This window comes from Mesocricetus auratus, unplaced genomic scaffold (genome assembly GCF_017639785.1).
Source record: "Mesocricetus auratus isolate SY011 unplaced genomic scaffold, BCM_Maur_2.0 Super-Scaffold_100022, whole genome shotgun sequence".
Lineage (NCBI taxonomy): Eukaryota > Metazoa > Chordata > Mammalia > Rodentia > Cricetidae > Mesocricetus > Mesocricetus auratus.
The window spans coordinates 1452776-1467494 of record NW_024429203.1 but is presented as its reverse complement, the minus strand read 5'-3'; the positions used below and the strand labels follow the sequence as shown (position 1 = coordinate 1467494).

The following is a 14719-nucleotide window of genomic DNA, read 5'->3' as shown; positions in this document are numbered from 1 at the left end:
CACACACACACACAAAATCCCTTTACTTTTCTTTTCTTTTTTTTTTGGTTTTTTGAGAAGGGTTTCTCTGTATTGCTTTGGAGCCTGTCCTAGAACTCACGCCATGGACCAGGCTGGCTTTGAACTCAGAGATCCATCTTCCTCTGCCTCCCACGTGCTGAATTAAAGGCGTGGGCCACCAACATCCCGCTATGACTCCATTTTATAACCCATAAAATTTGCTTCTTTAAACTTGCACAAGCAAGATAAGAAAAAACATATAGGATGAGATAGCAGTGGCGGCGCACGCCTTTAACCCCAGCACAGGGGAGGCAGAGGCAGGCGGATCTCTGTGAGATTGAGGCCAGCCTGGTCTACAGAGTGAGTTCCAGGGCTACACAGAGAAACCCTGTCTGGAAAACCAAAACCAAAAATAAAAAGCCATAAACATCTGCTGGGGGTACCGGCACTCCTTTAGTCCCGGGAAAGGCAGGCAGGTCTCTGTGAGTTCAAGCCCAGCCTGGTATACACAGTAAATTCCATGACAGCTATAGAGTGAGACTTCAAAACAACAAAGCCTGTGGGGAAGGTCGAGTGTAGTGGCTCACAGCTGCAATCCAGGCACTGGAGAGACAGACACAATCACCAGGAGTTCAAGGCTAGCCTACACAGGGGTTTGAGACCTACTTGGACTAAGAGAAGAACCCGTCTCAAAACAACAATACTGGATGGCACAAGCCTATAATTGTAGCACTCAGGAGCCTGAGGCAGCAGGATTACCACAAATTCAGTCAGTCTAGTCTACAGTAGCCCTGCTATCAAAATTCAACTACCCGATGGCCAAACAAATCTTGAAAAGTTCCATATTGGGATGGAAAGAGGCTTAGCCGTTAAGACTAGTTCTTTTTTTTTTTTTTTTTTTAATCTGTCCTGGCACTAGCTCTGTAGACCAGGCTGGCCTCTAACTCACAGAGATCCTCATGAGTGCTGGGTGAGCCACCACCATCTGGCTAAGAACACTAGTTCTTGTAGAGTTCAGTTCCCAGCATCCACATGGCATCTGTAACTCTAGTTCCAGGGAACTGATGCCCCCTTCCGGTCTCCGTAGATAACAGGCTGGCACACACATGGTAAACACACACATACAGGCAAAACGTTCAAGCACATTAAAAATAAAAGTAGTTCCATATAGCCAGGCAGTGGTGGCTCACACCTTTAATCCCAGCACTGGGGAGGCAGGGGCAGGTGGATCTCAGTGAGTTTGAGGCCAGCCTGATCTACAAAGTTAATTCCAGGACAGCCAGGACTGTTACACAGAAAAACCCTGTCATGAAACACAAACAAAAAATTGTTCCATATGTATCATCTAGTGATTTTTTAAAACTGAGACAGTCTCTCACTGTATAACCATGTACTCCCAGAGGTCTTGCCTGCTGCTGCTGCCTCTTTTTATTCATCTTTATTTTTAATTTTATTGTACGGATGTTTTGCCTACATGTGTACATGTAGGTGTAGCATGTGGGTGTCTGACATCCAAGGGGGACAGATGGGGAAGCTGCACACCCTGGAACTGCAGTTAAAGTTGCAAGCTTCCGGCCGGGCGGTGGTGGCGCACGCCTTTAATCCCAGCACTCAGGGGGCAGAGGCAGGCGGATCTGTGAGTTCGAGGCCAGCCTGGTCTACAGAGTGAGTTCCAGGACAGCCTCCAAAACAATATAGAGAAACCTGTCTCGAAAACCAAAAAGAAAAAAAGTTGCAAGCTGCCATGTGGGTGCTGGGAACCACACCCAGGTCCTCGGGAGGAGCCGCCACCTCTCCAGGCCCGCCTCTGCCTTGAGTGCTGCGATGAAAGATGATGGCCCCTGCACACTTAGTCTTTGTCCCAGCACTGGGACTCAGAAACAGGCCTGAGCTGCAGGCCAGCCTGGTCTACACAAGAAGCTCCAGGCTAGCCAGGGATACATGGTGAGGCCTGGTCTAACAATTAAAAAAAGATTATTAAATTTTATGTCTTTGGGGGGTCCGTATGTTCCTTGGCAGAGGACAATCTTTTGGAGTCATTTCTTCCCATTCTGTGCACCAAGCACTTTTACCTTGATCCATAGACAGGATTGTGTTATTTTGTCCAGCTTGTTCCAAATTTTTGGGCTAAAACATACCTTCTATTTCAGTATGAAGAGAAGCTGGTGCTACAGGCATGACATTTACAGTGTAAATATAGTTATACACTGACTTCCTAACACCACATAAACCAGGTGTGGTGGTAAAGGCCTATGATCCCAGCACCAGAGAGGTAGGGCAGGAAGATCAGAAATTCAAATCAAGGCTTAAATATATAAAACAAAAACCCAAAACCATTCCCCCTCCTACACAAAGCATTGCTCTGAAAACTGCCTAGGGTTACAGCAGACTTAGATGTCATCATAGGTGCAAAAGACTCAGATGTCTGTGAAAAAGAACCACAGTGAAACGCTCAGATGCCACGCTACAGAAAAGAGGCTGAAACAGATAGGCGTGTAGTGCTGGGCCAAGCTACCCCGCGCTGTGCCGGAGGCCCTGGACCTGTACCTGAGACTTCTCCACAGAGGCTGTGTGTTTGTCGCACATGGGGCTAATCTCCATTCCACGCTCCCGTTCCCGGTCACCCTGCTGGAAGAACTCGGCCATGATGCGGTCCGTCCACTGTCGATAGAGCTCCAGGGGCTTGGTGGGGTTGCTGAGGTCCGCACAGTGCACCATGTTCCTGAGGACCTGGTGAGGACAGGGAAGGACCATCCCGTCAGAGGCCAGGCTAAATCTGTCTCTCCTAGGAGACAAGGGGTCTCTCGTAGCCCAGATCAGCCTTGAATTCACTATGCAGCTAAGGCTGAGCTGGGATCTGGTCCTGTCCCCGTCTCCCAAGTGCTTGGATTACAGGTATACAACACCACATAAAGACTTAGATTTTAGTGTTTTTTTTTTTTGGAGGGGGGTAGGTCTCCAACTGGAGTCCCAGCTGGTTTTGGACTTGTGGTCATCCTCCTGTCTCTGCTTTTGGAATGTTGGGATTACAGGCACCCACTGCGGTTAAGGTGTCCTTAACTCCTACCGTGTGTGTGTGTGTGTGTGTGTGTGTGTGTTGGGTGCAGGTGAATGGGAGTGAAAAGGAAAAGTAGATGGAGAAGCATATGTGAGGGAGAGGGAGAGGTGAGAGAAACGTGGGGCAAGATGGGAGGCCGGGGGTGGGAAGGGGCGGAGAGAAGGGAAGGGCTGAGAGGAGAGAGGGAAAGCCTGCGTGGGTTGGGAAGGGAAATGGCGGAGGCAGACAGTAGTGACATGGAGGAGGGCCCAGGGGCCACAGGAGGCAGGGTCTGAGGGCAGCGCCCAGGGGCTGGGGCACCTGGATGCGGTCAGCATAGTTGTCCAGCAAGAGAACTCCCGAGCTGGTTACTTTCTTCGTCTCCACCATGGTCTTCAGGTCAGCCAGTAGGGTCATGTGTTTAGACATGTCTGTAGCCAGCACCTGAAGGCAGAGTGGTGTCAAGCCGGGTGGCGAAAGCTTGCCCACACTCCTGCTGTCACCCACCCTGGCCCTGAAATTATTTTCCTCTGCAGAACTGTAAGGCACCTAAAACCCCTCTGCACTGGGACCCCGCCCGCCGCCCGGCCCCACCCACCATGTCGATGACCATCTTGCGCAGGCTCTGTCGCTGGCGCTTGCTGAGGTTCTGGAAGATGTCACAGTTCTCTTCTTGCAGCAGCTTGAATCCCACAGCCAGGTGGTGGTTCTCAAGCACAGACTCATCGTTGTACATCAACGCCAGCTCCGAATCTGCGGCAAGACTGAGGTCAGGGAAGGCGACTTTGGGTACCACGCCCCGCCCAGTGTGCGTCTTATCTCCAACTGGCTCCACCCTCAGTATGGCCAGCCCCAGCTCATGCCACGTAGGTCTAGGGGCGCATAACCGTAAGCCCCGCCCTCAGGTCGGCTTCGCCCAGCCTAGGCTATTCCTGCCACACTCCACTTTGTCTGGCAGGCCGGCCGCCTACCCCAGCTGGCCCATCCCGTCCATAACAAGCCCCGCCCTCATCTGGCTGGCCCCACCCCCGAGCTCTTTTGATTCAACTCCACGCCCACAAACTAGGCCCACAGGCAGGTTAGCTCCCATCAGTATATAAAGCCCCAAAGTTAGCCTTGCTAACCCCACCCCCAGCCCAGGTGGTCCAGTCTCCACCGCAAAACGGGCCCCACCTTCATCCTGACCAGCCTAGGCCCAGATAGATCAGCGTCATTCTCTCAACCCAGCCTGGTGGGCCTGACTGTACCCTGAAAGGCCACTCACTGGTGTTGATAAGGAACTGGTTGGAGACGCCAGGGTGGTCAACGTCGTGGATGGCAGCAGCAAAGAGGGCAGCAAGAATCTCCAGGTCTGTGAACACAGCCTGGGGACAAGGAGAAGAAATGAGGGAGAGGCAGGGGATATAGCACAGATGGAGATGGGGGTCCAGAAAGATGAGAGAGAGACAGACAGGAGAGTCTGGGCAGATGGGCTTGCTATGCAAGGATGAGGACCTGACTTTTAAAGCTGGACCCCACAGAAAAGCCAGTCCTGATGGCTGCCCTTGCAATCCCAGCACACTGGGGAGGCTCCCTGGCCAGCCAATCCGAGAGCCCAGGCACCGAGAGATCCTCTTTCAAAAAACAGGGTGTTGCTGGGCGTTGGTGGCGCACGCCTTTAGTCCCAGCAGAGGCAGAGGCAGGCGGATCTCTATGCGTTAGACACCAGCCTGGTCTACATAGTGAGTTCCAACTACAGGGTGAGACCATCTCAAAACCAAAAAAAGGGGATGCTAGGAAGATGGCTGAATGAGTGTGAATCCCCAGGACCCATAAACAAATCATAGTGTTCATCTGTAACCCCAGTGTCCTATAATGATGAGAGAGTCGGAGCCAGGAGACTCGTCCTGGGCCAGTTAGCTTGGTCTATGCAGCAACAAATGAGATCCTGTCTTCAAACATGGTGAAAGGGAGAACGGACACAGGAATGTTCTCTGACGGCCAAACTTGCACCCTGGCTCACTCCCACGTGCCCCTCCCCCACCAGTAAAACGAAAGAGACACTAGCCAGTTGGCTCACTGGGGAAAGGAACCTGCCACCAAGCCTAACAACCTGAGTTTGATTCCTGGACCTACATGATAAAAAAAGGCAGAAAAGACCTTCACACACGAGTCCCCGCCCCCATGCTCAATCACAAGACAAAAACAAAAAACCAGAAAAGATAAGATTAGAGACAAGGTAGAGACAAGATCAGAGAGACAAAAGGAAGGACCAGCACAGAAAGATGGTGACAAGGGCGGTGGCAGGCACTCACATCCAGTGCGGGCGTGGCCAGCAGCACGTGTGTGGACTGCAGCACGTCGGCTGCGTGCAGGCTGTTGTGGTAGGCCACATCGGCATGGTAGTGGTCTTCCAGGGTCAGCATGTAAGTCACCATAGTGTCCACAGGGATGCGGAACTTCTTTAGCAGGTCCCGCTCCTGGGAGCCAACAAAGGCTGGGCAGTGACCCTGCTGGCCCCAGGACCCTGTCCCAGCCCTGTATCCCAGCCAGCTCTCTGTTGCCCTGTCACCTGGAATATCGTGTACATGATGCAGCTGAGTGAGCGTCCTCCAGCGTACTCCGACACACAAAAGATGTTCAGGCCCCACTTGCTCAAGTTCTCCAGTTCCTGGCAGTGATGGGGGTGAGAGGTCAGGAGCCTGCATGGCCTGGGGACCAGAAAGCCACTTCCCCGACTATCGGGCTCATAATTGCTAACAAAATGCATAGACTTTCGTATTTTTAACTTTTTTTCCTAAAAGATTTGTTTATGTATTTTATGTATGTGAGCTGGGAGGAGAAGAGAGGAAACTGTGGCCTGGATGTAAAATAAATAAATAAATAAAACTGCAAAAAAAAAAAACAAAAAACAAAAAAAAATTTCTTTTTTTCCCCCCCCTAAACGGGGGCCAGAAGAGGTGTTAAAATTCCCTGCAGCTGGAATTACTGCTGGTTTTGAGTCTCTACCCTCCCCATCATGGGGTGCTGGGAACTGAACTCGAGACCTCCCGAACAGCACTCAACGGCTAAAGCATCTCTCTAGCTCCCAAAGTGTGTGTGTGTGTGTGTGTGTGTGTGTGTGTGTGTGAGAGAGGACAATTAGTGGGCGTTGCTTCTCCCTTTCTAAAATGTAGGTCCTGGGTATTGAACTCAAGTCATCAGGTGGCAAGTGCTTGTTCATTTTTTGAGACAGTCTCTGTCAGTAAACTGGGAGCTCCCAGGTTTGGCTACTCTGGCTGCCCATCAAGCCCCAGGGACCGTCTTGTCCTGTCTTCATTAGCCAAAACTGGGATGACAGGTCTACACAGGACACCTGGTTTTTTAAGTGGGCACTAGGGATCTGAACTCGGACCACACTTTAAACACTGGCAATCGCCCTAGTGACAGCCTATCTTCTCTCTGAGACAGGGTCTCCTGTGGTCCATGCTGGCCCTGAACTCATCACTCACTCTGTAGTGGAGGGTGACCCTGAATGCCCAGTCCTCCGCTCTGCCTCCCCAGTGCTAGGAGCACAGGAACATGCCATCACACTTGGTTTACACGGTGCTGGGAATGGACTCTGGGAACTCAAGTAAGCCAGGCAAGCGCTCTACCAACGGAACCACACCCCCTTTCCCAGTGTCTCCCGTCCTGTCACGTATCAAGTGCTTGAGCTCGGCCGGTGGGTGATGGAAGTTCGGGAAGAGACTCGACTTCTTGAACATCCTTTGGCACACAAGCTGGATGGGAGCCAAGGCAGGCTGATTCCCAAGCTGAGCTCAAACTCTAAGCTGATCCATCACGAGACCTCAACTGTGCTGGGTGAGGGAAGGTCTCCTCCAAATACATCACCCAGCACGTACTGGTTAACAATGGGTGACTAGAAGGTGGCTTCACTGGAGCTGCCCCAAGTGAGTTAGAATGAATGGCTGTCTAAATCCAGGCTCCTGCTGAATCAAGCTTGGAATCACTCCCTGCCCATCCTTTACTTCCATCCTGAAATGGCTCAGGTTCTGCATCCTGCAACTCTGGGCTAGGTGAGTCCCAAAGACCCACCCTTTGCTGAACATCTCCCCAGACAACACTGTCCCTGCTGGGCCCCACACCTACTTGTGCTAAGAGTTCCTCTTGATCTGTCTTGACTCCAAATCGTGGGACACTGGTGTTCAGGCTTCCAGTGTGCACCAGCTTTTTCAACCCTGTGATCTGAGACATGGGCTGGGACTGTCGTACCACCGGCGGTTGGGGCTGCTGGAAGGCTCTGTGTCGAGGTGTGGGTGATGGGATCTCCATTTCATTCTGTTTGTCTGTCAAACATCAGGCAACAAAGCATGAGGTCCCCTTTCAAGGTGGCTCCCCGCATCCCTCGGTCCCTAGCGATGTCCTCAGATGTCTCACTGGATATGAGGCAATGCTGGTCTCTTTTCTGAGACTGGAAGCCAGGACACAAATAAGACATTCGCTGGAAGGTGATGGGCTGGAGTGGGGGTCTGAGGGATGGTCCTGGACTGTGGAGTATCCTCAGATTGGTGCCCAGTTTGGGCCACAACATGGTATAAGACATGAGGAGGTGGAAGGGGATCCCAGAGTAAGCTGCTGCTGACCCTGGACAGCCAGGGAACCTTCTTGGCTAGGGAAGGCATCGCTCTGATGGCCAGGAGTGGTGGTGGGAAGGGGTATCGCAGGTAGGTGAGAGGGAAGGGAGGTCTCTGGGTCCATGACCCTCCTCCCCAAGGCACCAGCCAGCCTGGAGACCAGCTTCTGAGGGCCAGCTAGACCCACCCCATTATGACCTTGGAGGAACTAATTTGCACGCAGCCCTTCCATTGGCTGTATCCTCAGAATTCTGAGACATACCACACCCTCACTATCGTAGGTAGGCTTAAAACTCAGACTCTCCTAATTTTTTTGGGAGGGGGTTAGGAGACAGGGTTTCTCTGTGACTTTGGAGGCTTTCTTGAACCAGCTCTTATAGACCAGGCTAGTCTGGAACTCACAGAGATCCGCCTGCCTCTGCCTCCCGAGTGCTGGATTAAGGAGTGTGCCACCAACGCCGGGAAACCCCAGCCTTCTTTATTTTTATCTTTACTTAAAAGGTTTCTTTTATGTGCATGTGTGTGCCTGTATGTATGTGCTGCAGGTACCCTGGGAGGCCAGAAGAGGGTATCAGATCCCCTGGAACTGGAGTTACAGGTAGTTGCGAGCTGCCTGAAATGTGCTGGGAACATAAGCTGCAAGAGCGGCATTCACTGTTAGCCATTGGACCATCTCCCCAGAGCCCCTGCTTTTTTTCTTTTACTGACTTTTTATTTTGTTTTTGAGACAGGGTCTCTCTGTGTGTTAGACCAAGCTAACCTTGAACTCAAGACTCTATCTGCCTCCAAGTGTTGGGAATCAAAGGCGTGGGCTTCCAAGCCTGGCCTTTTATGGATTTGTTGTTATTCTATTTTGTTTTGTTCTTCAGGATAGGGTATCTTTGCGGCTGGCTAGAACTCTCGGAGATCCTTCTGTCTTGGTCTCCTGAGTGCCATGATGAATGGCATGTGCCACCATACTGGTTCACTTTTATTAGTTTTTAAAACATACTTATTTGGTTAGCTGGTGGTGGCACATGCCTTTAATCCCAGCAGAGGTAGACAGATCACTGAGCTTGAGGCCAGTACGGTTTACAGAATGAGTTACAGGACAGTCGGGGCTGCACAGAGAAACCCTGTCTGGGGTCGGGGTATTTGTGTTTATAGGTGTTCATATGAGGACATGTGGATGTAGATGTCAGAGGACAATCTTGCTACATCCACCTTGCTTCTCTTTATTTTTGAGGCAGGGTCTGACTGTTTATCCCTGGCTGGCCTGGAATTTGCTTTATACACCATGCTGGCCTTGAACATATAGATATCTTTCTGCCTGATCACTGAGATTAAAGGCTGTGTGTCAGAGATATTCTATGTATTTTATTTTGATTTACTGAGACAGCATCTTGCTATGCAGCCCACATTGTCCTTAAATTTCCACTTCTCAGTACTAGGATTACAGGTATGCAACATCACACTCTGCTCTGTGCCCTACTAAGTGTGAGTTTTGAGACAGCGTTTTTTGTTTTTGCTTTTTTAAAGCCCATACAGCTTCCAATCAGCTATATAGCAAACCATGACTTTGAACCTCTTCCTCTGCTTCCCCAAAGTGGTAGGGTGACTGGCCTGTGTCACCAGGGTGGGTTTATGCCGTGCTGGCGTAGGAGCCTAGGGCGTTGTGCATGCCACGGCATGCCACCACCGTGCTCAACCCACCGAACCACCTTCCTGGTCACTGCTTGGAGGCGTTTCCAAGTTTAAGAATTCTATTTGAGCCTGGTCTACATATTGAGTTCCGGGTCAGCCAAAACTGCACAACGAAACCTGTCTCAATAAACAAATAATAATGAAAAATAAACAAGAATTTTATGGGGATTTTGATCTTATATTAGCATTTTATGTGTGTATACACATATGCATGAAGGCTAACAGTGAGCCTCCAGAGTTTTGAAGCAGCAACCTTTTTTTTTCCTTTTTCTTTTGCGACATACGTAGCCTATCTGTCCTAGAACCTGCTATGTAGACCAGGCTGGCTTCAAATTTACAGAGATCCTCCTGCCTCTGCCTCTTAGAGCTAGGATGAAAGGTGTGTCAGCGCCACTGCCACTAGCTCTACCTTGCTAAGTCAGTGTTTCTCATTGAACATGGGGCTCACAGATTTGGCTACATTGCCTGGCCAATGTCTTCATCTATAAAGTGCTTAGATTATATGTGTACAATGTGGTATCTGGCTAGGGATCTGAATGTAAGTCCTCATACTTACGAGGCTAGTACTTTAATGACAGAGAAATCTCCCCTGCCTGAGATACTTATAAGTATGGGCTCCACAGAAATTGGGTGGTTTCACTAAGTTTGAGAGGGGACTCCTGAATAGGGAGCTCTTGAACATGGTGCCCCTTTACCCAATGGCCCACCCCCATCCCACTTGCTGCCTTACACTCACCCAGGAATGTTGTGGAAATGTACTCTGAGACCTGGTTTCCCGACCTGCTCATTTCCGACAGGTGTGTGAGCTCACGGTTCAGCATCCTTTTGAACTGAGGAGGAGGAGCCAAGAAAGAATGAGTGATGGGGGGTCATTGTGGGGTACGTGTGGATGTGGATATGTGAGAGCTCTTGCCAGCAAATCCCTAAAGGCTTCACAATTTCTCCACTCAGAGCCCTCAATTAGGCTGCTTGATGGGTGCAATTAGCTTTCCCTGTCCTCTTGGCTCTGGAAGGGGTACTCCCCTAACTCGGGAGGAGGGGATTCCCAGTGAAAAGGACACCCCCCTTACAAAAAAGGAGAGCAAGGAGCACCTGTAGAAGGGAGGGGCTCCGGCTAACCACAGAACCAATAGCGCACCAGGAGAGTCCTGTCGCCATGGTGATGGGAGTCTCCTTAGCAACTCCCCCTCCAACCAGCTGCTGAGTCCAGAAAAGGGGGGCAAGTCTGAGGCCCCTTAACCCTTGCCTGACCAGAGCTACCCCAGGGCCTAGGTGTTGCCAAACATGACCTCAATCTAGGAGTGGAGGTTGGAGGGGAAGGATGGGGTCTGCTATTTAGCCCCAGCCGAATCTGGAAAGTTATGTTTCTCAGCACCCAAGCTCTGGAGACAGAGGGTTTGTCCAGACCAGTGGGGAATGAGTGAGCCTAGGAAATCCCAGTCCCATTTCCTGGGGGAGGGGTTCCCATGAAAGCCCCCCTCTTCCTTAGGGGGTAGATAAGGTACAAATGGGTGGAATATGCGCCAAAACGGGTTTGGGGTCCTCTCCCGCACCCCCATGCCCCTTCACACAGGCATCTTCTGTGACATTGGACTTGGAGCAGAAAGGGCATTTGCTCCCCACCCCCAGCACCCCATAGCAGGGACAGACTCTTGTATGGAGAAGGCAGAGGGGTAGCAGACAGGAGGGGGTGACCCACACTGCTGAAGGTGGTAATTTTCTCAGTACTACCCAGAGACCCTGGACACAGACACACATGCACAATCTCATACAACTGCACATAACTCCACATAGTCCCCAATCCATCGTCACACAGCGCAGATGCACCAGCTGAAAGGTACACACCCCAATAAGTAGTCATTGACATTTGGGGGTCACACACCTCAAGAAACATCATGGAACACTGCATTTAACAAACAAACCCCTACACAAAATATCGGGTCCATTCCTGGAACCACATACATGCACAGCCAGGTACAGGTCAGTCACACCCAGCCAGAGAGACACCTTCCCCAGTAAGACTCCCCATGCACACAGACACCACCATCCACACCCAGCCCTGGGTCATACAGAAGCCACAAAGCATGTCATATGGCCCACCCATACATGAACACAGCTGCATCCAAGTGCCCATCCCATAAGGTCAGAGGTCCCTGACGGACGATGTCCTCCCCCAGCCCCAACCCTGCACTCCCCTACCTGGTCCCACCAGCCCACCAGCCAGGGCTTGGAGCAGGTCTCGCAGAAGAAGTCAACCAGAGGCATGTTGGAAGCTCAGCTCAGCTCTGGGCTGGCAAACAGGTAAAGTAGGCTAGGCTGAGTCCCTGGGTCAATGATGCCTGGGGACTGGGGGCAATGGGAGGGGGGCTGGGCAGGTGGGGACACTGTCCAAGGGGAGCCGCGGAGGGGCCTGGGCCAGCCCAGAAGGACTGGGGGCCCCCTTCCCCTCCGCGCTCCCAGCAGCAGCCCTGGTTACATGGTCTGCCAGCCCCTGGTCATGATGGGTCCCTCTGCAGCAGAGGCAGGAGGCGGTGGGGGACCTGTGCCCATGGGGACAGGCAGGGTAAGTGTCCTGGGAAGGAAAGCTGTGCTGAGGAGGCTGGGGCTCCTATGTGCACTGGTGTGTGTGTGTGTGTGTGTGTGTGTGTGCGTGCACGCGCGTTCTCTCTCTCCTCTCTCCCCTCTCTCTCTCTCTCACTGCGGTACTGGAGGTTGCACTTGAAGTCAGGTGGTGCTTGGGGTGGGGGGGCGTTAAAGGGGCATCGGAGCCCATAGGCCTCAGCCAGGACTCAGAGGAGGCTGCTGTGGGAAGGCAAGGAGCCCTCAAGCCTCACTGAGGACACATCTCGCTCATGCAGGGACACAGCCAGATATAGAAACACGCTCCACATCACACATGCCTTGAGACATGCCATCCTCACACCCAGACACTGAATACAGCCAGACACCCAAATGCTTACACACACACACACACACACACACACACACACACACACACACACACACACACACACATACGCTGAAGCTTCAAGGCCATACTACAGCCCTCGTCAAACATTTAAACACAAAGGTCCTCAGTGCTGCTTCTCTCAAGCGCCCACAGGCAGCACAGACTGAGGAACACTGCCCAGGACCTGACACACTTAAGGTGCAAGTCAACACACACTGTCACAGAAACAGACATGTGCAAGGAAGCGTGTACTCTCACACGCACACACTTTTAGAGATAGTTTAACCCATCCTCAGGGACACATTTGTCCTTGAACTCCTTTTCCCAGACAAGCCTCCACCCACATAGATATATGCATTCCTGAAGAACGCCCCCACCTGCACACTCATCTCCTGACAGACACCCGCCCACAAGGGCTGCACAGCCCCCGGGAACCTCATTCATATGGCCTTGCCGACTGAATGGTGCCCCCTGGAGTTGGGCCGTTCACACCCTACCCAGCCGGACAAACCCAGACCAGACTCACACCCTCAGATGCATCCCTCCAGGACAGCCTGCACAACCACACACCCCTCTGAAGGCACACAACCCCTCAGAATGACTCCAAACACACTTGCAAATTAGTAGTCAAAAGGCCAACAGCCATACGGGTTGGAAGCCAGGGATACACACAGCCACACAACCTCCACGAGAGAAAGCTATCTGTAAAAGCTATGTACATCTAAACCGCCCCTCCCCCCGACAGCAGCCCCCTCAGCTCAGAGAAAAGCATGAGTTACAAGCTACTTCAGTTTTTCTAAAGGCACGGTCAAATGCCAGGCCCAGTGGTCTACATCCGAGCTCAGTCCTGCTCACCCCCCGAATTCCGTGGTCAGCTTTGCCCAGCCCTGCTCCGGGATGCCGGCATTCACTCTACTTCCCTACACAGTAACTGGTACTGTCACTCTGGACCCGCTAAGCCTCTGGCATCATTCACAGCCCATGCCCAAGGATCAACATATAGGACCTATCCTGGGACTGGGTCCACCCATGGATTCTTATTACCCCTGCAGCGAGATTCACCTGCCCACTGGCCACACCCACCCCAGTCACCCCGCCCACTGGCCTCACCCACCCATCAAGATTTGCCCCTGCCCAGCTGCCAACTCTATCAGGGGTACTAGCTGTCCATCACAGATTCCCCAAGCCCTCCAGGCAGAATTAGCTGCTCACCGGCCCCACCCACCTTGTGCGAGGCCATCTCGCTGACGGAGCGGTAGGTCTGCATGGTCTCCAGCTGCTCCAAACACCAGTCTAGCTCTTCCAGGGTCTCTCGGGCCAGCTGCTGGCACGTCTCCTCTGAGAAATGGGTGTCCAGGGAAGTGACCCGGAGGGCCCCCAGGCAGTCTCCCACCCCTGTATTGAGGGTACACCCAGGGTGAGGACGGCCTTTCCCCAACCTCTAGACTTAGTTACCTGACAGCGTGGCCTTGCAGACAGCAGGTGGGCCGCCCAGTGGGGACCGCCTGCAAAAAAAAAAAAAAAAAAGGGACTGCAATGTCAGTCTGGGGTCTCTGAGAACCAGCCTCCCTCTCCATGGGTAACACCGGTTTCCCTGGTTTTGAACTCAGAATTTCAGAGCCTGAATTTCTCTTTCGTGAGACAGTCTCAGGTGAGGCTGGCCTCGAACTCACTATACACCCAGCGCGAGCGCCCATGCAGAGGGAGGACATGGAGGCTCAGACAGGTGGGACTAGACCTTCTGCAGGTGGCAATGTTTCAACAGGGCCTCGCTGTAGCGCCCTGAGCTGGAACGCCAGGCCATCTCGCCTCAGCCTCCTCCTGGGTACTGGGATGGCAGATGAGCACTAACATCTGGCTGGAATTCATTTCATTTAGTCCACACTGGTGATCTGTGGTACGTCAGACCCTGATTTCAACTTTCCTGTTCTCCCCAAGTCTCTCAAACTTTTGAGTACAGCTGTCAAGGACTGCAACTCCCAGCCACCCCCTGCCCTAAGATAGGAAGGCCCCTCCCCTCCTCTTTTTTTTTAAAGGCGGGGTCCTACTGTGCGGCCTGGCAGGGCTGGAACCCACCCTGTAGACCAGGCTGGCTTTGAAAGCACAGAGCCCCCCCTGCTCTGCCTGCAGAGGGCTGGGATTACAGGCGTACACCACCATGCTCGGCCCATACCAATTTCTAACTTTGTTTTTAACTGTGTATGTGTGTGTGCTTGTGTACATGTGCACATGGGAATGTGGGTGCCCTCAGAATCCAGAAGAGAGCACTGGCTCCCCAAGAGCTGGAGTTCCAGGCGGTTGTAAGCTGCCCCGCGTGGGTGCAGAGAACTGAACTTGAGTCCTAAGCAAGAGCAGTGCTCACTTTCAACCATCTCTCCAGCCGCCTCACCCCACACCTACTCTTTAAAAACCTTTCTTTCACATTTATCATGGGGGGACATGAAGGCCACGGTG

At 52.2% G+C, this 14719-nt stretch overlaps 1 protein-coding gene across 1 annotated transcript in view; it reads right to left on the bottom strand.

The window, feature by feature from the left end:
- The window catches only part of Pde4a (phosphodiesterase 4A), a 45019-nt gene that overhangs the window by 3136 nt on the left and 27164 nt on the right, over positions 1–14719 (bottom strand). Inside the window, 10 exon segments of the mRNA XM_005078554.4 lie at positions 2548–2730; positions 3359–3481; positions 3636–3790; positions 4302–4401; positions 5332–5496; positions 5589–5687; positions 7148–7344; positions 10052–10145; positions 13491–13603; positions 13721–13770. Coding sequence (XP_005078611.1) covers positions 2548–2730; positions 3359–3481; positions 3636–3790; positions 4302–4401; positions 5332–5496; positions 5589–5687; positions 7148–7344; positions 10052–10145; positions 13491–13603; positions 13721–13770 — 1279 coding nt within the window.